This window comes from Elgaria multicarinata, chromosome 5, assembly GCF_023053635.1.
Source record: "Elgaria multicarinata webbii isolate HBS135686 ecotype San Diego chromosome 5, rElgMul1.1.pri, whole genome shotgun sequence".
Taxonomy (NCBI): domain Eukaryota; kingdom Metazoa; phylum Chordata; class Lepidosauria; order Squamata; family Anguidae; genus Elgaria; species Elgaria multicarinata.
In genome coordinates, this window is record NC_086175.1 from 7,315,180 (window position 1) to 7,340,248 (window position 25,069).

At 43.7% G+C, this 25,069-nt stretch overlaps 1 protein-coding gene across 1 annotated transcript in view; it reads left to right on the top strand.

Annotated features, from left to right (window-relative positions):
* Positions 1-24,583, top strand: part of ENOX1 (ecto-NOX disulfide-thiol exchanger 1) — a 193,070-nt gene extending 168,487 nt beyond the window's left edge. The window contains exons 12-14 of the mRNA XM_063125964.1: positions 16,493-16,595; positions 21,793-21,878; positions 24,440-24,583. Of these exons, the coding sequence (XP_062982034.1) occupies positions 16,493-16,595; positions 21,793-21,878; positions 24,440-24,571 (321 nt within the window). The 3' untranslated portion in view covers positions 24,572-24,583. The remainder of the gene's footprint in view (positions 1-16,492; positions 16,596-21,792; positions 21,879-24,439) is intronic.
* The last annotated feature ends 486 nt before the right edge of the window (positions 24,584-25,069 follow it).

Here is a 25,069-nt window from a genome sequence, read left to right on the forward strand (position 1 = left end):
TACAAGAACATGAAAAGCCACGCTCACTCTGTTTCAAGTTCCATCTAAACTCCTCTTCTCTGGATCACCCACAAACCTCTCCTCTGTCTTTCTCAGGCACATGACCCTTCTCAACGCCCCAACCCCTTTGGCTTCTTGCAGCCTTCCCATTGCTACCTTTCATCCCCTCCCCATAAACTTTAATTTAATGAAGGGCTCAAGACAGCTTACAAACCTCATACAGGATATTACAAGTGGCAATAGAGTGTTACAATTAAAACAATAGAAAACCCACAACCATCATACATCCTCCAGTAAAAATCCACAAACGCTAAAACAATGCCACCTAAAAAAGGTTCTTTTTTTTACTTTCAATAGTTATATCCCACCTTTCCATAAGTGTAGCTAAGGATATTAAAACCACAATAATTTTCAAGACATCATTTTTCAGGTTGTGAGGAGCAAAATGAAAACCTCCCCCTACAGCCTCCTCTTCCTCCCTCCCTGCTCCCTGCCATGGCCTCCTCTTCCTTCTCACTCCCCCGCACTGCAGCCCGCTCTTCCTCCTTCCTTCCACCGGTGGTCTCCTCTTCCCCACCCCCAAGAAGCACCCAGTCACTCACCCCCATGCACTCACCTCAACTTACAGGCAGCTCATAGGAGAAGTAAAGTGCATGTCCAGGCGCTGCACTGGGACGACGCCAGCAGGGAGGCACAAAGTGTGTGGGGGGGGGAGTGAGCTGGCGACTGCCGGGTCTGCTGCTTGGCCCTCCTGTGAGCCAGCCAGCATTCTTCTCTTTGGTGAGCATACGCACGCCCCACTTCTCTCAAAAGTCTCAAGTCTCTCAAGATCTCCAGGATGAGTTGTCTGAAGTCTCAACACATCATCCCAGAAGTCTCACGAGACTTGAGAATTCTGGAACAGAGAAGCAGGGAAGACAACTGCTCTCCTCCCCATGCCAATCGAGGCCTCTGAAAGGGCTCTTAATGGAAGCATTCAGAAGCCCTTTCAGAGGTCTTGATTGGCAGGGGCGGGGGCAGGAGGGCGTGCATGCTCAGATCGGCTACTCTATTGGTGTGGCTGGGGCAATATCTGCACCCTACAACCCCTAGTGACAGCCATGGGCTGTACAGTGCTTGAAAATGTACTATGCCGGCGCCGGGTTCGGATGGCACAGCAACCCACAGCACAGGTAATTAGGATAATCTCGGTTGCATGACCAGCACGTGCAGGGGCTGAGGAAACAACCACTGCCACATTGTTTGTCCTGGTGATCATCTCAAACCAGACTCTGTTTTCCTTCCATTTACCCTGCAGTGAGCTTGTCTACTCAGAAGTCCTGCTGAGTTAAGTGGAACTTACTCCCTAGTAAGCGTGCTTAAGTGTTGAAGGGAGCAGCAGCACAAGGCACCTAAAACCTCTCTGTGGTCCTGACTTGGAGTCCAGATGAAGCCAGAGTGTCGCTTTCAGGAAATCCATTTGCCGTGTGGATGTTTCCATTGTCCTCATTAGCACCTGGGGAGCTCCTGTGATCCCCCATGAATTCTAATGTATGAGAAGCATTACCTTAGACATCCTGATGTTTCCAGATGAAGCCGGAATTCCTTCCAGGCTTTTGTAATATTGTTGCCCTCAAGTATATTAATTTGAAAGTATAATCCCTCCAAATAGAATTCATCTCTTGCATACTGTGAATTCATGATGTCTAGTGCCATGGAAACTGCTCCCCAGATGCACTCTCCTTTTGTATCCGTTGCTCATTTTGAATCGAAATACAGAGAAATTCTATTGGTAAAAGACAGCAAGCAACTTCAGCGCATAATCCACTGTTATTTTAATCTGTACATTAATTTTTAAGGTTTCTGAGACCAGTGTGGCTCCATAGGTATAATATGCTGTCCCTATTTTCCTCCTGCCTGTATGGCCACCATCTTGTGCATGCCTGGTAGGGAAAGGGGTCCAGACGCTTGGCTTCCACTCTCATCCGGATAGCTCCTCTTATTATTATTATTTATTATTATTATTATTATTTATATAGCACCATCAATGTACATGGTGCTGTACAGAGTAAAACAGTAAATAGCAGGACCCTGCCGCATAGGCTTACAATCTAATAAAATCATAGTAAAACAATAAGGAGGGGAAGAGAATGCAAACAGGCACAGGGTAGGGTAAACAGGCACAGGGTAGGGTAAAACTAACAGTATAAAGTCCGCACAACATCAAGTTTTAAAAGCTTTAGGAAAAAGAAAAGTTTTTAGTTGAGCTTTAAAAGCTGCGATTGAACTTGTAGTTCTCAAATGCTCTGGAAGAGCATTCCAGGCGTAAGGGGCAGCAGAAGAAAATGGACGAAACACAGAGTTCCACTCTGCAACTCAGTGGTAGAGCACAAGACCCCTGTCAGAAGAGCTGAAGAACCAACACCAGTCAGTGTAGACAATACTGAGTTAGATGGTCCAATGGTCTGACTCGGTATAGGGCCGATTCTTAAATCTGTGGTCCTAATAGCAGCATGAATTGGTGATGTGCTGAAGAGCCTAAACTTGCCCATCCTTACTTGATTCTCTCCATGGGGGACTCCCTCTTCCCCATTTCTTTCCTCACAGATCAACATGGAAACGGGATCAACATGGGCCTCTCTGTGGTGGTGCATAGAAACCCTGAGGGAGAAGGTAAAGCAGGCCAAGCCATGCCACCTTCCTTTGTGGGTGATGTCACAAGGGGGACACGGGGGTGGGGAATGGAACCAGTTACCTAGGGAGGTTGTGGGCTCTCCCACCCTAGAGGCCTTCAAGAGGCAGCTGGACAGCCATCTGTCAGGGATGCTTTAGGATGGATTCCTGAATTGAGCAGGGGGTTGGACTCGATGGCCTTGTAGGCCCCTTCCAACTCTGCTATTCTATGATTCTATGGAAGCTGCAGACCTGGGGCACCTTCTCTTTCACGTAGCTCTTCAACATACTTAGCATTCACACTCTGAAGAGAGATTGGTTTCGGTGGAGGCTGGTGCTTGGATAGCTCCTTGAGAGTTCTGACTGGTTCTGACTGACCTCAGAGTCACCAGCATCCACTACTTGGTTTGCTGTATGTGAATAAGCACTGACTCTTGGCTTTGGAAACAGTTCCTGAAAACTATAGCTGAGAAATAGGGAACAGACACTGAAACAGTAATATTAATAATAAATAATGGTGACTGTTTCATTTGCTGCAGTAATGAAGATTACTGATGGATGAGAGCCCTGTAAAGAGCATCTCATGATTAATACTTCTTTTAAAATAGTGGATATTAATATGCAAGGCTGATTTCATAGAGAGCTTTCAAAACTACATTTATTACGAAGGAAAGTTTACAGTCCCTTTGCCCTCCTGAGGCTAGTTTCTACGTCTGAGTAGATCAAAATGCCCTGAGAGGGAAGGATTTGGTGGCTCCTGCTTGGTTATTAGTGGTCTGTGATGCATTTAATGGGATTAGTACCTATTTGATACAGTTGACAAGTTGGATTTAGCAAATACCCTCATACTCGGTGCAAGATCAGCGTGGTGTTGGCAAGGAAGTACAGAGATGTCTGTCCTGTATTTTGGAATATCTATGAGAGGTATTACTTAAACAGGTTACTTAAACATAAACTTGTCTAAAAAAGCAGAATCCAAACAGGACTGTCATATGTTGTCACACTGTGCCTGGCAAAGATACGCCGCAGGAATGCTGACCTCTTATAATTGCAGTGTAGAAAATAATCTTCTGGAGGCCCTGTGAACCCCTTTTCTGCTTGGAACTAACTTTGATGAGCATGTTTGCAAGGTACCATCATGGTTCCTCTCCCCCTGTTTTAAAATAGCAGTCAGATTAGTCATGAAATCAGGTGTACATGCCGGTGTATAGTTGTTTGGACTATTGACAACTTAATAGAAATATTTGCAAATATGAGGTGGAACAACTCCAGAAGAAAAAACTGAGGGTTATTGGTAGGTGTGGCATGTGCAAATGTTTGTGTGGTCAGCAGTCATAGGCGTGTTCATGGGGTGTGCCAGGTGTGCCCAGGCACCCCCTGATTTCCCAGGGCGGCTACCACTCCCCACCCTCACTGCTCGAATTGGGTTTTTTAAAGAGGACAGGAAAGCACTTTCCTGAGCCTCTGAAAAGTGTGTAATTCCCCCGGGCATACTCATTAGCATCCCCAGGGGAACTGCGTACTTTCTGGAGGCCCCAGATAGTGCGCTTTCCCACCTCTCAGTGCTCTAATCAGGGCCTTAAAGGCAGAGGAGGGGGAAATGGAGCAGAGGAGGGGAAAGCACGCTTTCTCACCCCATAGAGTAAGGTGACTCTATGACCCTGTTCCGATGACACACTCAGCCAAGATAATTTTTTGGATGCAAGGCAAGATTTTCTAGGGTTGCACAGAGCATTGCTGGGAAAATGCATCTTCCTTTGCTGTTCTATTCCACACCAGATTGTGTGGGTGTTTGATCCATCTCCCTGCCCCCCACCCCCAGTCAATGTAATGTAGAAAGGGCAATGGGCTATATCTCCTTCCGCTTGTTTGGTGACAGGCTGATGCTGCCGGGAGCCAATGAAGTGTTTTATTCTTTGGGAAGCTAGTTCTTAGGCCTCAAAGAACTCTTGGTCCAGGGATTCCCACTTCTTTCTTTTCCTTCTTTTTGCCATTTAGACAGTGCCGGTGCTACCATAGAGGCCACTCAGGCGGCCACCTAGAGCACCAAGCTAAGAGGGGCGCCGAGTGCAGCGCAGCACTCACACGCGTTGGCTGTGAGCCGGGCTGGCCTGAGGATTCAGCTGGGCCTGGGCGGGCAAGATGGTGCCCCACGCCCGCCCAGCCGAAGCCAGGGACGCTGGGGTGGGGGTGGGGCAGCTCCACGTTCAGACTTCTGGAATGTGCCCGGAAGAGAGAGAGAGAGAGAATATATGGATGAATGGGGTGCATGGGGTCTTTGAGTGAATGCATGTGTTCATGCGGGTGTTTGTTTGGAGTGTGAGTGTGTGTGTGTGCGCGTGTGTGAGTTGGGGGGGATGATTTGGAGGTGATATTCCTATTAAATAATGCGTTTTAGACCCATAGACGTTCCTTTCCAATTTATTTTCTGTAATTGGCATGACGTATTTCTTGCACTTTAAAATAAATTTAGCAGTTTCAAGTTTTGTGCTTTTTATTTTTTCCAGGAAACATATGTTCTTAAAAATCAAAGTTGGCATTTTTTTGGGGGGGTGAAAGTAGCTCACCTTGCCTAGGGCGCAAAATAGTCTGACACCGGCCCTGCATTTAGACTTTGGTGATAGCGAAGGCCTTGACTCCTTAACCCTAATTCTTAACTGCTCTTGGAAGCTCTAATAGTTTTTCATTTGCTTTCAAAACTCTTCATGTAGAGTAACTACTTCATGCTCTATTTGTTTTGTTTCATTATCAACTTTGACATCCATAGTTGTGGACTAGAGCATTCCTGTTATGTTGGTTCTGCAAGATGAGATAAAAGGAAGAGATAAAAAAATACTCCTATAGGAATAATATAGTGAGGGAAAAGTAAGATCCTTTAACACCTCTGTATCTCTCACGCCATTCTTGCTGCACAAAATCTGATAAGCTGGAACATGGATAACTCAGCTGGCCTTACAGAAATTGTACCTTTTCTTAATATTTAATTCAAATCTACTTTCTCATACTTTAAACATATTGGGTGGGATCCAGTTGTAGTCATACAACTGGATCCCTATAGAGTTCAATGGGATTTGTGGCAAGGGAGCAGCTGTGCTGTTGCACAACTCTCCTTGATTTAATGGCGCTTGTGCAGGAGAATTTCCCAATAGATGGAGCTCAAAGTAGGGTAATGCTACATCCTTCAGTATTAAAATTCATGAGCAGCAAAATGCAACAGGAATGGCATTCTTTGTTTGCCTGTGCTGTATATTAGTCGTAGCAGAGCAGGAATAACTTAAGTGCAAGGCTCTGCCTGACAGTCATGAAGCTATTTCACGAATGGCTGACCAGGTGCATATGGAAATATTTGTTCCAGCTGGGTGCTTTTCACATGGTTTGAAATAGTTTACCATCCGTTGCTGTGGCCCCTCATGCCAGCACTGCATTCTGTAGCAAGAAATGCTAAACATCAGATGCCTGTCTGGTACCAGAAACAAAATCCTTAACTAGTGCAAGTCATCTGCCTGCATTTACCGTACCACTAACTTTCCTGTGGCCCTCAGGGTGGTTTTCCATACAGTGGTAATAATAATAATAATAATAATAATAATAATAATAATAATAATAATAATAATAGATGTGGCGATTGTATGCTTGCATTCCATCTCTAGCAGAATGAAGTGGGGATGAGATGGTAGAGTTCTGAGATGGCAGAGTGGACAGTATTACTTTAGAATACAAGTGAGGGAGTCACATTTTTAATGCTGTCTTGCACGACCCATTGCCGCTGAGTTAGAATGACACAAAAACCTGCGAGCGGGAGTTGCATATTCAAAATGGTGGCCACAACCACTCCACCTGTAACACAGCCTCAACATGGGTTAAATACCCCATGGCGGGCTGATTGATTGCGAAAAACGCCCCTCTGTCTATGGCCTTGGAGTGAAAACTCTACAATATCGTGTAGTTCCTGAAGTGCTCTTCCAGGGATTATAGGATTGTTCTCTTTGTTTTACTCATTTTTGCCTTGCTGTCATTTGTGCACTCATAATAAATCCCCTTCTCCGAATTACAAGCTTTATTATTAGTTTTTCTTAATACCTGCTGAATTTGTGCAACTGGGGCACCCCTGCCCTTCTCATAACATTCTCTTTGGAATGTGCCAGGAAAAGGTGGGAGCTTGAGATGGCATCATAAATGCATGGCTTCAAGAATCATAAAACAGGTCGGCTGTTTGAGCTTCTTTTAAAAAACGTTAAAAGGAGACGAGAGCAAGGTAACTAAGGGCACAATCTTATGGATATTATTATTATTATTATTATTATTATATTTATTTGTATCCCGCCTTTTGCCCAATACTGGACCTCAAAGCGGCCTTACAAAGTTTAAAACATACATTGAAAAGGAAAAAAAACCCACGTTTAAAATACACAACAAAATTATAAGTCAATTAACATAGATGGACAGATTATTCTCCAAAGGCCTGCTGGAACAAATAAGTTTTAGCCTGCTTCCGAAAGCCCATCAAGGAGGGAGCCAGCCTAGCTTCCCCGGGAAGAGAGTTCCAAAGCACTGAAGCAGCCACCGAGAAGGCCCTCTCCCATGTTCCCACCACGCACGCCCATGAAGATGATGGGACTGAAAGAAGGGCTTCTCCAGAAGATCTCAAAGCACAGGCAGGCTCATAAGGGAGAATACGGTCTTTCAGATAACCTGGACCCGAGCCATATAGGGACCCAAGCCTTTGAACTTGGAGGCTTCTGTGTATCCAGCGCCCTTCTGAAATGCTGCCGGCAGGGTGGGAGAAGCCAAGAGGCGATTCTTGCCTCTTTGTCCACCGTGGTTTTGTCTAGGTGGGCTTCTGAGCCCATCTAGAGAGAGTGTGCATATGAGGACAGGACTGGGACTGGAGAGGTGTGCCCAGGCACATCCTAATGTCTCAAGCAATAAGCACAAAATTGAGAAGACCATTGAGTAGGGATTCAGAGGTGGATCAAGACACAGCGAGAACAGCCCTCCAGCTGCTCCACGGCCACTACCCCCAACAGCATACTGTTGCTCCGAGCAGCAGGAGCGAAAAGGAATCGTTCTGCTGGAAGCCGCACTTCAAAGAGACCAGGAGGACGGACAGCAAAGGCTAATATCGCCTCATAAGACCCTCCTCCCCCCCACCAAGCCCTACCAATGCTGGGCCCTCCCGCAGTCAGGCAAGCCGAACACGGAGTAGGGCACCAGTGTCTACAGTGTTTAATAAATAAATGAATAAAAATAATGTCCTTTATGATTGAGTATTCAATAAATGTTCACCTTTTAAAAAAATATATCCCTGGGTGCACACCCTAATGAAATGTGCTGTGCATGCCTTATCCTGGAAAGGCCATAGGATTTCTCATACCCTGGCCTCTTCTCTCTCCAATCACTAGCACGCACATGCACGCACACACACACACACACACTTTCTGACCTCTCCAAGGCCTCTTTTGTGCTGTGGCTGCAAGGGGGAGGAGTCAGATACCAAAGTCCCCCTTCCAAGGTTGTAGCAGTGTCCTCAGCAACTCTGAAGAGTCCTATGGTCCTTGGGACACTCTTGCAGAACCATAAGACGGCTCTCTAAGTGAATGTGTATCACTACGATGACACAAAGTCACCAGGGTTGGTTTAATGAAGCACATGCTTTTACAGGATGAAACCAGGACGCTCAATGCTAAAAAGAATTAAAAGGGCATCAAGTCATGTTGCCACTTTGTGATATGGTTTTTCAGTAGCAAATCATGTCAAAAATCTTGATACAGTCTCTGCAAACTCTAGAAACACAATAAGGCTTGCAGGTTGTTGCTCCTTGTGTTCATCTTTATTCTTGTTTAGATGATGTAGCTTTAGTCCTTGCTTCCTAAAAAGCTTCCTTTTGTACAACAGTGCTCAGAGACTTTGAATCTTAAACCCAGGCTTGGCTAGCCATTCTGGAATAATAATAATAATAATAATAATAATAATAATAATAATAATAATAATAATAATAATAATAATTATTATTATTATTATTATTATTATATTTGTTACCCGCCTCTCCCTCTGGATCGAGGCAGGGTACAACACAAATAAAAACACCATAAAATACATACATCTAATTCAAATGTTTAAAATCAGTGCATCATTAAAAGCAGCACACCATTAAAAAAAGTGCCGGAAGAGATCAGTCTTTATGGCTTTCTTAAACTTTGGAAGACTGTTAAGTTGATGAATCTCTCCCGGCAAGCCATTCCACAAACTGGGAGTGGCAGAAGAAAAGGTCCTCTGGGTAATAGTTGTCAGCCTTGTTTTTGTTGGCTGGAGTAAATTCTTCCCAGAGGACCTGCGTGTGCGGGGCGGATTGTATGCGAGAAGGCGATCCCGCATGTAGCCTGGACCGAAACCATGTAGGGCTTTAAAGGTGATAACCAACACTTTGTACTTCACCTGGAAACTAATTGGCAGCCAGTGTGATGTGGTCACCCCTAGGTGTACCGGTGACCAAACTGGCTGCCATATTTTGAACTAGTTGAAGTTTCCGGACTAGGCACAAAGGTAGCCCTAGGTAGACTGCATTGCAGAAGTCGAGCCTCGAAGTTACCAGCATGTGTACAACCGTCTTTAGGTCTTCCGACTCTAGGAAGGGGCACAGCTGGCGTATCAGCCGAAGCTGATAGTAGGCACTCCTGGCCATCGCATCTATCTGGGCTGTCATTTGGAGCGACGGATCCAGAATGTCAGGAATTATATCCAGCTGCTGAGGGATGGCTATTCCCAACTCCCAAGAGCCATTCTTTTTCTTTCTTGCAAGCCTGGGAGACCATCACTCATACCAGGTGGCCCGGAATTGCTCACCCTGTCATTATCACCCATTCCTGTGGCTCTTACTATGTTCTAAACCTGTTTTGATGGTTGTTTTAATGCTTTCTCTATCTTGCAAGCTGCTTTGAGCAACTCTTTTTTTTTTGGAGAGGAAATGTGGGGCTACACGTTTTTTAAAATAAGTAAATAAGCCCTGTCAATACAGAACAATCAGATGTGACGTCTTACCTGCAGCAAGTCACTTCCCTGTTAGTGTTCTCCGCTTTGGTCACAATTTTAGCAATAGACTCCACTCCCAGTCTCTCTAGTATCAGCTGACCATTTTGCTCAACTTTATTTCTTTATTTCATTTGTTTATTTTATTTGTACCTGACCTTTCCACCAAACAATGCTCATTCTTCCTTGCCATTCTTTCTTCTTGCTTGACTCCTGCTATTAGTCTATGCTGATACATCCTTTTCAACTAATAATTCATTGTTTTCATTCTTGCCGTTATTCATTTATACTCTTGGTTTTGTCAAAATTATTCATCTTGTGATGAGGTGGAAGGACGATAAAATGTGCCAACCAACTTGCTTTCTTCATGCATTTCCACCCTTATTTGGAGAACTTCACCACCAATGTGACCAACTTTGTTCTGTGGTTTTCTCTGCAGGCAGAAGATCAATAGCATTAATTAAGATGTATTTTCTCCTCCTGGGTACATCTCCAGACCTCATTAGGATATTCTTCATGATCAGCCAGCAGTCATGGACAAATGTGTACGCTGAGCCCTTTGAATTTGTTTGAATCCTCTTGCCACCTGCCACCGTTTTTTAGCACTTAAAGCTTTTAGTACTAGATCTATGAATTTACGTTTGTCCAGGGAGCTATGTTGCTTGTCATTTCTTTAAATGGCTCCATTCATACGACGCTGAAGGCAATGTGACACTCTTTATAAAGTGCAAGTCTCTAGCAGACAGTTGTAGTACATGCATAAACACTAGAGCACTACTCCAAGGACGTTAAGTCACTCTTAAGTCCTATTGAAATTTAGGGTGTTGAAGATAGTCACACAAGCTTAGCATGTCCCATTGATTCAACTGGGACTTGGCATGATTTACCTTCGTTGGATTAAAGCTGGAGGCGGGCGGGGTGTGTGTGTGTTATCCAACAAAATGTGCAGAAACCTTTAAAAAGACATGAACCGATCAGCTGTTTAGTGGTGGTGGGAACCTAGCAAAGGCAGCAGTGAGAATGGAATCCAGTTTTCCGCTTTCTCCCCTAAATAGTTGATGGATTTCCTGCAAAAAATTTTTTAAAAGAGCTTCACACTTGCAGCCTGAATCGTTGGGTGACGCTGGGGACTTGTGTATGTAAACGGCCAGCTGCTGTGTGCATAACTCCCTATCCAGCTAGAGATGCTGTTGCCCGAAGCTGCATTGGTGCACAGGGCTGTGAGTTTCAATCGGTCTCACCTGAGTCATGAACGTCATAGGTGGTGGCCTTAAGCAAGCTGCCTTCTCTCAGCCTCAGGCCTCATTCTGCAATATAGAGATAATAATATAGAGATCTCCCTTATACGATTGGTATGAGGCTTACAAGGTAACATGAAGCACTATGACCACTCTAAAGGGTGATATAAACGTACAATATTAGTGTTAATATTATAGATTAAGGAAGGGTGGATATAGGTGGCCAGTTTGCAGATGACACCACCAGATTATTAAAATCCAGGCTGATCTTTCCAAGCTGGGCGGCTGCATGATGGAATGGCACAGGAGAACAAATAATCCTAATTATGCATGTAGCTGTGCTGTACTGCATGAGGTCTTTTTATAAAATTATTTTTCCACAGTGCCCCCAGAAGGAGCCGCACCCAATTTTCAGGGATTCCTCCCTCCCTTTTGCTCTACACCTCACCCCATTCAGCAGAGTCTCCTGATCCTCTGTGTACCTTTTTCAGGAGCAGCTGCATTGGGGAAGAGCGGTCAAGAAAGTCCACTTCTAACAGTCCAGTTGCACATGCCTAAATTTGGATCCAACCAGCCCTGTTTTGTGCTTGAGAAAAGGAAAGCCTTCCCACACATTGTTCTTCCATTGCTATTGTGATTGTATGTGACATGTAGTTGCGCACCAGCTGCACAGATGACGTTCATGGGCACCAACTATCATGTTTAAATCAAAACGCATTCACTATTTGGCCTTCATTTTCAGGGAGATGCCGTTATGTGCAGCGGGGGGGGGGAATCTGATTTCAATTAGTAGATTGTCACAAATGGACAAAAATGCCAATCACACCAAATGCCACGTGAAAATGTTTGAGCGAACAATCTCTTAACACACATAGTGTTGAAACTTTTCACAGGCACTTTGGTAGGAAGTGTGCATTTTGGTTTCTTGTTCTGCAATTGTGGCTTACTGTGGAATTGAAAAGGGTGCCCTGCAGAAGTCATACCACACCATCCTCCTTTTTAAAAATTACAAAAGAAGAAATGTCACACCTTCCTGAAACAATTTATTCCAGTGTGTATATCTAGGTTTGGCTGATACTCATCAGGGCCACATTGGCAGAGTGGAACAGCTACCTCCTGGCCAGTCCTATCTTCCTGATCTGGTGCCCTGGTGGCAATGTCGCTTGGCTGCTGCTGGCTTGGGCCGGTGGGCTGTCTCACTTAGTTGCCTACTCCCAACGCGTCACAAATAGTGCCGTTAGGAAAGGTCCCCAAGCAAAGGAACAGACGGAGAGGCAGCCAGGCCAGGCTCTCCTAAGGGCATCACACGTGATGCCACCACTGCATTGCAGCATTTGTCCGAAAGGGAAGTGGGCTGGCCCCAGGTGGGGTGGTGAGTGCCTGGCAGCGACGTGTGCTCTGTGACCTGCCCTGCACCCAAGTTAACCTGTTGCTGTTGGGTGCAGTGAAGGACACTGCCCCATTGCTAGTGGTGAAGTCAGATGTAGCCTGCCATTCCCATCTGCTTCTAGGTGTGCATCTTCTCTTTCACCTCAGGGTCCACAGAATGCGTTTGGCCAGCCCGGCTCTAACCCTATGTGTTTGCTGGGGCCTGGAACCTTTTGCTTGTCTTTATCAATATTGCCATTTAAAAAACAAACAAAAACCAATTAAAAACATTCACTATCATTAGAACAATGAGTATTAATTTGTTAAACGTTTTACCAGTCTTCATCACTTGATTGTTGCTCTTGTAAACAAATCACCTTCCCCGTTCTATTAGTTTCACTGGCTAAAGAGAGACTTGAAAAAGTCAGCTGCAGAGGTGACCTCCTTTAAACCTTACGAGTCCAGGATTTGTGCTGCTTGCACCTGGCTTCTTAGGCGCTAATCTTCCCCTGAGATAGCATTTTTGTCGCTGTTGCTGACATGATGATCCTGTCTCGGTAAATATTCTGCCCACTCCCCTCCCCCCGGCTCCAATTTTTGTGACTCCCTTTCTTTCAGACAAGGAAAACTGTGTTTTATGTTAGTCTATAAATTCAGTAATGTAAAATATACAGCAGGCTTCCTATTTTACCATTTTTGTAAACTCTGGTGGCTGACCATGCATTAAGAAACCATCCGATCTCTCTCTACAAAACAAGTACAATTTCTCCCCCAGTACAAGTTCTAATCAAAACTTCTCCCCCACCCCAGCCCTCACACGTAGGCGGGTGGACACACACACGGACACACACACGGGAAGAAAGAGGTTTGGAAGTTCCATACTTATCTTCTTTTCAGCAGCACTATTGTTTTTACGACACAGTTCAATATTTTCTGCCTTGAAAATCGATTTGTGGAAAGGTGGATGTACATTTATTTATTTTTAATAAATGGATTATTCTCACGCTCATTCATTCCTGATTAGCTAGGTTCTGTGAGCCTGGCTTTTGCTATCACTTGGTCCCAGAGATAAAGATGCATTAAAAAGATTGAAGTAATTCTCTTTTTCATCATCTTTCACATCAGAGGCAGCACAACCTACCCTACACTATTTATTTATTATTTATTTATTTACAATATTTAAATACCGTTACTCATCCAAAATTTTGAATGGGGGGCGGTATATAAGTATTGTAAATAAATAAATAATAAATAACTGCAGAACATCCAGCCTGTGGACCTAATTCAACCCTCAGGCCCACACAGCCTCTTGGAGTTCTTCCAGGGGGCAGAGCTTATGCAACAAGAGGCTTATGCATCCAGCCTCTGGAGGAATCCCCTCACTGCCATATCTGCTCTGAGATCAGAGATAGTAGTGGGAATTGCCCTGCTGGGTGCAGATCAGAGATTGAAGATGGCGGAGGGATGAGGGACAGTGGCCTGCTTAGCCCACACCCTCCCTTATTCCCACAATGGGAGGAGGTGGGGTGCGTGAAGTTTGGGTAGAGCTGAACTGGTCTCCATCACCATTGGAGGAGCTACAGGGGATAGACCAGCTCAGCTTCACTGCAAGCGGTGCTTCCCTAACCAAGGAAGCCAATGAACAGTGAAGCCTACTCCCTGGCTTCACTGTGCATGGGCTTCCTTGGTTAATCCACCCAGTGCCTGGGGCAGGGAGCAAATCATGTCATGTGGGCATGGCCATGCAACCTGATGCTATATGGCCTGCAAAGGGCTGGGTTGAAGGTCATCTGCTGCTGCCCCCCCCCAAAAAAGTAGTTCTGTACCCCTGCTATACAACCTACCACCCACCAAGCTGATCACTGCTGAACTGGGCTGCCTATCAAGTCAGCTTGGCTCCCTGGAGCTGCAGGCCACAATTCATGGCTGGTTTACTGCCTTTGTCTTGGTGGGTCACAAGCTACGCATACCTGTTCAGAAGTTATTGGACCCATCGTATCGACACTCCAGTACTGGAATCTGCTAGGTCCACCCTATTTAGGGACCTACCAGATTCTGCACCCATGGCCAACCTGTTTGCCTTAGGAATCCTGGTCAAGTAACTCGGCATAACCCTGTCCCCATTTTCATGGCTGCAAGAATCCTAGCTTGCCTAAGGCCACCTAGTGAATTCATGGCAGATAAGACATTTAAGCTGGAGACGTCAGGGTTCACAACTCTTGCACGCAAATACCAAAATATACTATTTTTCCTATGGCAACATTCACATGTGGCTGTGAATACCAGAAGCCCAGAGGTCTTTTTCTTCCTGGCTCTTGCCCACTCAGCAAGCAAGCAAGTGTCGTGTTGCGCACGGTGCCTTTGGATTGTTTCCTTTAATGCAGCTGAGGTAGTGCAATGCTTAGCACCGTTCCTTCCCCTTTCTTGACAGGTATTTTGCCATTTCGAGGGGAGGAGTTCTGCTTTTTCAAAGGAAAGTTTATTCCCCACCCACCCCTCACAAAAAAACACCAACCACACCTCCCCCCGCCCCCGCACACAAAACTAAGGATGATCAGCTCAATCTACTTACCACATGAAAAATCTTACTTATGTTATATATATTCCTGTATACCTATTTTTACATGCATTTTTTGAGCAAGGAACTGGATCACGAAATTTACAGAAATGCACAGTCCAAACGATGGCTGTTTTCTAATCTGTGTATTACACCAGGAAGTGCAAATAAAGTTGGTTCACTTTAAAATATTGCTGAAATGGAATTCTCAATTTTTCACTTTGAAAAACGAAGCACAGAAAAATTCAGCAAAAGCCTTGTTCACATGATCCAGGGCTGCACCTTGGTCTGAAAAGCAGCTTCTGAGCTGAATCCCTCGTTGGAGTCTGGCACAAATTAAATATTGTCCACTGGGCAGGCGCTGAGTTCTGCAAACTCTGGAGGCAGTCGGTGTGGTCTTTTGCAACTGAGGAATTCATTCATTTATTTATTTATTTGTTTATTACATTTCTATACCGCCCAATAGCCGAAGCTCTCTGGGCGGTTCACAAAAATTAAAACCATCATAAAACAACCAACAAGTTAAAAAACACAAATACAAAATACAATATAAAAAGCACAACCAGGATAAAACCACGCAGCAAAATTGATATAAGGTTAAAATACAGAGTTAAAACAGTATAATTTAAGTTAAAATTAAGTGTTAAAATACTGAGTGAATAAAAAGGTCTTCAGCTGGCGACGAAAGGAGTACAGTGTAGGCGCCAGGCGGACCTCTCTGGGGAGCTCATTCCACAACCGGAGTGCCACAGCAGAGAAAGCCCTCCTCCTAGTAGCCACCTGCCTCACTTCCTTTGGCAGGGGCTCACGGAGAAGGGCCCTTGTAGATGATCTTAAGGTCCGGGCAGGTACATATGGGAGGAGGCGTTCCTTCAAATAACCTGGCCCCAAACTGTTTAGGGCTTTAAATGTCAATACCAGCACTTTGAATCGGGCCCGGATCTGGACTGGTAGCCAATGAAGTTGTAAAAGGACTGGCGTAATGTGATCTCGCCAGCCAGTCCCTGTTAGTAAACGGGCTGCCCTGTTTTGTACCAGCTGAAGCTTCTGGACCGTTTTCAAAGGCAGCCCCACGTATAACGCATTGCAGTAATCCAAACGAGAGGTTATCAGAGCATGGATAACTGTAGCTAGGCTATCACTAGGCTATCATAGTTGCTTTATGTTGAAGATGTATATGTAACATTGCACAAAAAGCTACAAAGCTGTAGCTTGTTCACAGTCCCATCTGTATTTTTTACTTGCTGCATGAGCAGTGAATGAAAGAAATGTGATAGGCTCCTATAATTGCATTATATTATGCTTATTTGTCTTGATTCTGAAATCGTTTACGGTAGGTATCAAATCTTAGCCAATTTGTTGGGGAAATAGCAAATCCTAAAGAGACCCTCCTTTATTGCTCAATCAGAACCTTCCTTGGTCATTTCCAATAAAGATGGAGAAAAGACAAAGCTGACTTTTCCCGTTTTTTGCTATTGGGAATACAGGGTGTCTGAAAACGGATCAATAATTTATCATTGTCTTGCCCTTAGCTGTAAATTAATGTAATGGTCTTTTTTTATAGATAGATGAAGAATGCCAGGGATATCTATTGAAATTGATGAATTCTACATAAGCACCTGTTTTATTTAGTTTTGTTTTTACTCTAAAGGAAATCAATGTGTTGACGGTACCATTGGTCAACCAAGACAGAGAGAAAAATTCTGAGAAGCGAAGCCAACCACTAAAATCAGAGAAAGAGGCGCTGTTGATAGGTAAGGTAACTCTCTGTGCTCCATTTCTAATCATAACGTTGCCTGTGGCAAACAAGAGGTAGTTATGTAAGATTAAATGGCCTTGAAACTGTTTTGCATTTCTGTGTGAGAACTGAAGAAAGCGGTAGTGACCAGATATAGTTGGTTTTTGTGACTACCATAGGGAATATTTTCTTGTAGTGCTAACCATGACTTCTGAAATCAGATTTATGAAATGTGTGATCTATGGAAGGGTCTTAAGTGTGACTTTATTGTTCGACTGAAATACCTGATTCACACAATACCCTTTTGGAATATACCCACAAGAGCACTATTTCGGGTTTTGTGGGGTCTTGGCAAAGAAGTTTGAACACAGCAGTGCTCAAAGGAATCCTTTTGTTCAAGTTTATGTTGCAGAAAGCACTGCATTTTGAGAACAGTTACTTTTTGTGCCTTAACATATATAGTAAAGTCAAGAAGAAGACGAAGAAGAAGAAGAAGAAGAAGAAGAAGAAGAAGAAGAAGAAGAAGAAGAAGAAGATCCTTTAAAATACAAGAAGGGGTTACTACCTTAACAGTATCCCTTCTCCAGTTGTATTTCCATAGCTGAACACATTTCCAAACATTTTCTTGGAAGATTGCTGCACATCCCATACTACTAAGCAATCTCATGAATTATAGTTCCAGCAGCTGGGGTATCTTTCAGACTTATAAGGCATGGCAATCATTTTCAGGTCTTATACTAGGAAGTGGAAACTTGCCCAATATATTTGTGGCTGAATTAGAATCCGTAAGCCATTTATGCATCACCAAAAGAGTGAAATTGCATCACCAGAGGAAGAGACAAAGACACAGATTTGCATGAAATTTGCATATGCAGATCTACACGTGCATATATTCAAATTTTAAAATGATTACTAAATTTCAATAGAAATTGCAATACATCTCACTATAGTGGGGGAAATGGAGACCAGGGGCACATCTACACAAGAGTAGATGAATGTCACAGTAGTGGCATGTTATCTACATGACGCAGCCGCCATTGTGAAGCCATCTGGGGCAAACCTTGGAAATTCCGCTCCAAAAAAGTCGGGCACTTTCCCTGAATTTTTTGCCAGTGGAGCCTATGGCCCCCTGATTGGTTGCTATGAGCGGCCCCGCGCCTCTGGACAAGTAAAAAAAAATAGAAATGCGGGGGAGAGGAACAGGTCATTCCTCCCCCCCTTTTTTTAATTTAATTATCTATGTCTGTGGAGCTCCGCAGATACAGATTATAAAAAAAATTAAAAGGAGGGGGAAGAACAGCCCCATTCCTCTCCCCCCAGGCGCATTTTTTAAAAAAGTTTTCCAGAGGTGCGGGGCTGGAAAATTTGCCCTTGCCTTCCTTCTCATGCAGATGCTGGAAAAGAACGCAAGTGCGGGTGCAAGGCACCTCATGGTGCCAAAGCACCGCCATAAAGACGGGGGGGGGGGTTTGCAGGTGACCTATATGCCTTGCTCAGTCTGCTGTTCAGGTGCCTAACACTTGATGGGCAACTTCAAGGCACCTTTATATTTCATCTTGGACTGGACCGCCCTTCAAACAGAAGATGGCCCACTGTAAGATGCAGACACAGCTACCCTCTCCTGGTCCGCTATTGTTCTATTCCTCACTTCAGTTTAAGAAGAACAAATGTGTACTCTCTTTTTCATATACGGAAGCACAAGAACTTGTGGTTGACATTAATGAAAACTGAAATACAACTTGTCTAAGGATACATTCAAATGTACATAATTTGAGTGGTGAGCTTGTTACGGAACAGCAGTCACCTCATTCTGGTCAGACAAACCACAGTAAACATAGTTTTTAAAAGCCAGAGGAATATAAAACTAGGGTGACCATATTTTGGAAACCAAAAAGGAGGACAACATGGCCGCCCCATGGGGGTGTGCCCACCAACATGTCCAGCCCCCAAGGGGGCGTGCTCACCAGCATGTCCAGCCCCCAAGGGGGCGTGCCACCCAAACATGGCCTTGGTCACAGGTCTGATTTCACAGCACACAATTAAGACAAACCTGTTCTACATAACATCTTAATGTTAAAATCACTGGAATAAAGTATAAGTGAGACATTCAATGTATCTGAAATTAACTTCACTCATTCCTACTTCTGTAGCTTTTGCTATACGTTGAAGCTTTTGCTATACTGTGTGCTCAGCTACACCAAGCACGGTATTCCACTATGAAAGCGGTATATAAAAGGCAGGAGCCACACTATTACTTTATAGAGGTATTCAACTGCACTGCAGGAGCTACACTACTGCTTTATAGTGGTATTGAAGTGCACTGACAACTGTTGGGGCCCGTGACACATCTACACCAAGCAGGATATAACACTATGAAAGTGTTATGAAAGTGGTATGTGGTATGTGTCATGGGCCCCAAAAGTTGTCAGTACACTTCAGTACTGCTGTAAAGCAGTAGTGTGGCTCCTGGCTTTTCTATACCGCTTTCAAAGTGGAATATCCTGCTTGGTGTAGATGAGCCCTGTGTGTGATACAGTCTTCCCTTCCCTCAAATATCTTTTCTGACTGCAAATCCTTCACTGGATGACCATAGCCTAACCTTTCCTAACATTTAACACTGTTTCCCCATCACCTTACTGCATACTGCTACCACTGAACAAATGAAGCAGTTGACAAGTATACAACAACCAAACAACCAAGCATTCAGAAAGAGTATAAACTACTATTAGCCTGCAAACGTTAGCCGTTTCAACTTCAACCAGACATAACAGTCAAAAACAACCGAGAAAAACACACCTACATTGAAATTGCAATACCTAATGACAAAAATGTTGCAGAAAAGAAAAATATACATGACTGGATATGGAAGTTAAAGAACTATGGCAACAGGAAAAACTTACAATTATTTGTTAGTCACATCAGTCACCAGCATGACATCATGGTTGTTTTTACAGAAAACCTTCAAAAATTAGGCCTACCAAAATACATGCACGCCAACATCCAGAAAGCAGTCATACTTAAAACATGTTCAATAGTCAGGACATTTCTGAATCAGTAAAAGACAACATGACTTGGCAAAGCCCATCATGTTCATCTAGAAAAACCACCACAAGCAAGAAAAGAGAGATAGATGATGATGATGATGATGATGATGATGATGATGATAGCAACCCTGTTAATTTTCAAAAAGTTTCTTTAAGAAGGATGACCAATTGTCAGCCACTGTTACAAAATATACGTCATGCCGATTATAATAAACAAACTGGAAAGGAAGGTCTATGGGTCTAAAATGCATTATTTAATAGGAACAGCACCTCCAAATCATCCCCCCAACTCACAGAAAACTACAGCGACCCCCACTACAAACATGCACATGCATTCATTCAGTCAAACAACTAGGCATCCCATTCAGACATCAATACACTCACACTGCCAGAACACGTGCACACACACACAGCATCACTCACTCCAAAAACACGCATGCACACATGCATGCACACGTGCATTCACTCAAAGACCCCATGCACCCCATGCACCCACACATTCTCTCTCACACACAAACCTCAGTCTTACCTCTTACTCTATCTTCTCCTCCTCCTGCTGCTTGCTTCTTTTTGCTTCTGCTTCTTCTTGCTGCTGCTTCTTGCTGCTTCTTGCTTCTTGCTGCTGCTTCTTCTGCTGCTGCTGCTGCTTCTGCGCTGGGGGTGGGGTGCTGGAGGCTGCGTTGCTGGAAATTCCTGCATGCAGCCCCCAACCATTCACCTCACTCTCATCGCCCACCCCTCACGGCGGCCATCTTGAATCTCGCCCGAACTCACGCGAGATCTCGGCTGCTGGCTGGGTCTCCCAGCCAGCTGCCAAGATCTCGTGTGAGTTCGGGCGAGATTCAAGATGGCTGCCACCACTCGCTAGAGAAATTTAGGCCTGGTAAATTGGAGTTGTGGTTGCTGTGGGCCCAGTAACCACAACCCCGGTATTTTGGGCCTTAAGTCCGGTTGCTCCGGACCCCCAGCTCTCCACGGAAGTTTCCGGAGAGTATGGGTAGCCTATATAAAACAGGCATTTTCACCCATTGGGGTAAAGATAGGGGGTCCCCAATGTGTGAGGGGAAAACAACTTGGAGAGAGCAATGTTGAGCTGGAAAATGACTGGAACAGACATATTTAAGCAGCCTTGCTCCACACACCTTTCTTCTGCTCAGATGCAGCATACCCCAGTCTCTCTCTCTCTCTCATTGTGGGGAGAAGGGGAAAGAGTAAGCACAACTCTTTATGACATGTGGCTTCAGCCTAAATTCCAAATTTTATCCTGTTGTCTCATCAGTTTTCAACAGAGAATTCCTTCATCACCAACTCACCCATATAATATCCCTTCCTGTGTGCTCAGCTGTTTGGACCCAGACAGGTCAGGAAGAAATACAAAAACCGTACCAGATTGCGTTAAAGAGACCCTGCATCTTGGGTACAGAAACAACTGTCAGAGAATTCTGCAAGAGTAGCCATGTTAGTTTTGAAACAACAACATAATAATAGCGTAAAAGACAGAACTAGCATCTTGTGGATTGAGTTTTGTGGGAACACTTGATGTGGAACTTGCATGAATTGATGCGGAGTGAGAGAAGCAACCTATTGACAAGAACCAGACTCTTTCGGCAAGTCCAGGTTATAGATGCTAGTTCCTGTTTGTTGCTTGAGATTGCAGATAAGAAGAAAGTGGATTTTAAATGGAAAAATAAACAAAGATGCCTGGGAAAAATGGTTTTTGCTTGCTCACTAATCTGGATTAAACGCAACCCATGCTGAAATTATTAGGAAAATTCAAGGCAGTGCAATTTTGGATTCAGTTGATATTCAACATTTTCAAGACAAGAGCCACTGAAGGAGAAAAAAAGCAACAATTTTTATCACCCCAATGCCTACATTTTTTTTATTGGCAAATCAAGCATAAAATTGAGAGCCAAAACAAATGCTTCCAGCAACTTTATGTTTTAAAATATCTCTCTCTTCATCTTGGTCACTTGGTTATAAGCTGCTGTCATTCTTGAAAGTGAGTTAGTGTGTTTAAATGCGCTCTTCTTGCCGAATTATTTTAGAAATATATGAGGTGTACTTTGGATGAAAAGCAGGCAGCGTCATATGTAAGCAGTCCTTTGTTTTGGCCTGTTCTATTCTGCCTGAGGAAACGTTCATGTTTCTGTGTTTGTTTTAATGCAGGTATCATATCAACATTTCTTCATGTCCATCCTTTTGGAGCTAATATAGAATATCTTTGGTCTTATATGCAGCAGTTGGACTCCAGGGTAAATTCATTACTATTGGTTGTGGTGTTATAGAAATATAAGGCTGGGCTATGCAGACTGATTATGGTCTGGAAGCAGAAATTCTACCGTAAAGCATCTTTATCAAAGGACTATCCATTCACATCTTTATTAACAGAACAATGTTTCATTAAGTCCCATTTCCTACTGGCATTTGCTGTAAAAGAAATTGATTAATGGATAGCCTGAAATACATGGCTAGGAGCACCATTGAGAGGATTCAATCCATCTAAACAAATCCAATGAAACATTTGTCTAACCTGCTTTTAAAACATGTTCCAATGCTGAACTTGTTCCTAGGACTCCGAATAAGGCTCAGCCCTACAACCTGCTAAAGAAAAAAGAGAAATCCCCCATGTAGCTGTTTGTCCTACTCCCGCCATTTTGCTGCTCACAAATTAAGATAAAGGCAGATAAGATCCATGGTTACTATTAACATGTGAGAATGCTGGAATGGGCCAAAGTCGTCCTCACAATCACAGGATTTTCCAACATGGTGGGGCCCTCCTAAAGCCCTGAAACACCAGCAGCAATAAGAACCAAGCAGTAGAACTTTCTGTGGGTAGGCAAGAAAACCAGATTTGCTTAAGCAGATGAAACAAAGCGTAAAAATCAGTGTGAATAAAAACATACACAAAATGCACGCCAGCTAATTTATTTATTTATTTATTATTTCATTTCATTTCTATACCGCCCAATAGCCGAAGCTCTCTGGGCGGTTCACAAAAATTAAAACCATGAAGAGCATAATAAAACAACTAACAATTTAAAAACACAAATACAAAATACAATATAAAAAGCACGACCAGGATAAAAACACACAGCAAAAATTGATATAGGTTAAAATATGAAATTAAAACAGCAGAGTTTAAATTTAAGTTAAATTAGGTGTTAATATACTTTAGAAAATAAAAAGGTCTTCAGCTGGCGACGAAAGAAAAACAATGTAGGCGCCAAGCGAACCTCTCTGGGGAGCTCGTTCCACAGCCGGGGTGCCACAGCAGAGAAAGCCCTCCTCCTAGTAGCCACCTGCCTCACTTCCTTCGGCAGGGGCTCACGGAGAAGGACCCCTGTGGATGATCTTAAGGTCCGGGCAGGTACGTATGGGAGGAGGCGTTCCTTCAAATAACCTGGCCCCAAGCCGTTTAAAGCTTTGAATGTCATTACCAGCACTTTGAATTGGGCCGAACCTGGACTGGCAGCCAATGAAGTTGTAAAAGAACTGGCGTAATGTGATCTCACCGGCCAGTCCCTGTTAGTAAATGGGCTGCCCTGTTTTGTACCAGCTGAAGTTTCCAGACCGTTTTCAAAGGCAGCCCCACGTATAACGCATTGCAGTAATCCAAACAAGTGGTTATCAGAGCATGGATAACTGTAGCTGGGCTACCTCTGTCCAGATAAGGGCGCAGTTGGTAAATCAGCTTGAGCTGATAAAAGGTGCTCTTTGCCACTGAGTTCACCTGTGCCCTTAGCTAAAACAGAATGAAGCTTGAGACGTTGGATACCCAAGTTGTTAACAGGAAATCTGTTGCTCTGCTCCCCTCAGATTCCCACCAGCCTAATTTATATTCTTCATTCCAAGCATGAGCAGCTTTTCCCAAGCTTAGCATGGAAGAGATCTAATTCACCTGTAATTATTTGCTCATTCACAGATTAATGCAAGTTATGTTCCCTACGTTATTCGTTGCCATTGCAATGGAGGTTGGCGTTGCAAATGATGCTTCCTGAAAAATCCAAAACATTTCTGTTCGGGAAAATATGTATTTCATTACCAAATTAAAAATGTGGCTCTACTATTTAGCACTACAGAGCTAGCAACATCATTAACATTTTTGAACAGCGTTCTCTTGGTAGGAATATCCTGGAGAAGCATTCAGTGCTAGGACAGTAAACGAACAGGCTTTCCCCACATCAAAGGCAATACGTATGATCACACTTTCACAGTTATCTTGCTAGAAATCAGGGAGAATACATCAGAGTAATACGCGTTTATTCATGACGGGTAATACGCAGAACTGCCTCAAGATTCCCCACTTCTCCAGGGGACGGGAGAACTTAAGGTGGGGTGGGGGGAATGAGAAAAATATGTCATTTATGTTTTTCCCAGGTCAATGCAGACAAAATAACAGCACAGTCATTTACAGGATTGGGGTCAGACTGTAGAAATGCACTTTCCATCCCCCTGCCTTTAACCATCCTTACACAATATGTCTCGCAGACATTCAACATAGTTAACAGCAATCTGATCCCTGATATGGTTGATGTTCACTGCTATATAACATACTGTATTAATCTGATTGAATATCCATAAATCCAATTCTACCACTCTCAGCTGCCCAGAGATTTCCTCTTAAATTACTTCACACGTTCTGTCTTCCTGCCCATTATGCTTGAAGCTCATTCACGGAATGCCTCTATCAACATTCACACAAATGAGCGTTATAATAAAGCCGCCACTACTGCTAGGATAACTGGTCCTGTCAACCAAGCCAGAGATCGCAGAAACCTCTTTTGCCATGTTTTTCTTTCTCTTCCTTTCCCAGATCTCTGCAAACGAAATAGAAATGCTTTTGCTGAGACTTCCACGCATGTTTAAGCAAGAGTTTTCTGGCGTAGGAGCAACGCTGGAGAAGAGGTGGAAGTTCTGTGCCTTTGAAGGGATTAAAACAACTTGACTGTGGATTGTAGCGGAGGCTGTGTGGAGAAAAGGACTTCATGGGGCAGGATGATGGCAGGGGCTAGTCGGAGTGTTAAAGGGAGACAATTAGGTTTGGCATATTCATTTCCAGAATGCTCCAAGCCTGGTTTTAGTTGCATTTGTGATGTCCTCTTGTGAAAATGTAGTTGTGTGCCAGTTCCAAAAAGAAAACCAGGGGTGGGGGGAGGGGAAGACTTCTGAAATGTGACAGATCTGTTTCCTATGAAAACTCAAGAAAGATACTACAATCATAATGATGTCATTATTTAAAATATGCTCCTTCAGAACTTTGCTCACTGAGCAAATAGGAAGACAAATCCCCAGTTACTAAGCTCTTGCAACGTAGAAGTAATATGTAGTAGATCTTCCTCAAAGTTCCATTCCCGAGAGCCTTTCCGTTTAGTAAGAAGACAAAAGTGATTTCACAGTGAGAGAAAGTATACCAAAAGCAAACTTGAAAATGTGTCTCAACAGT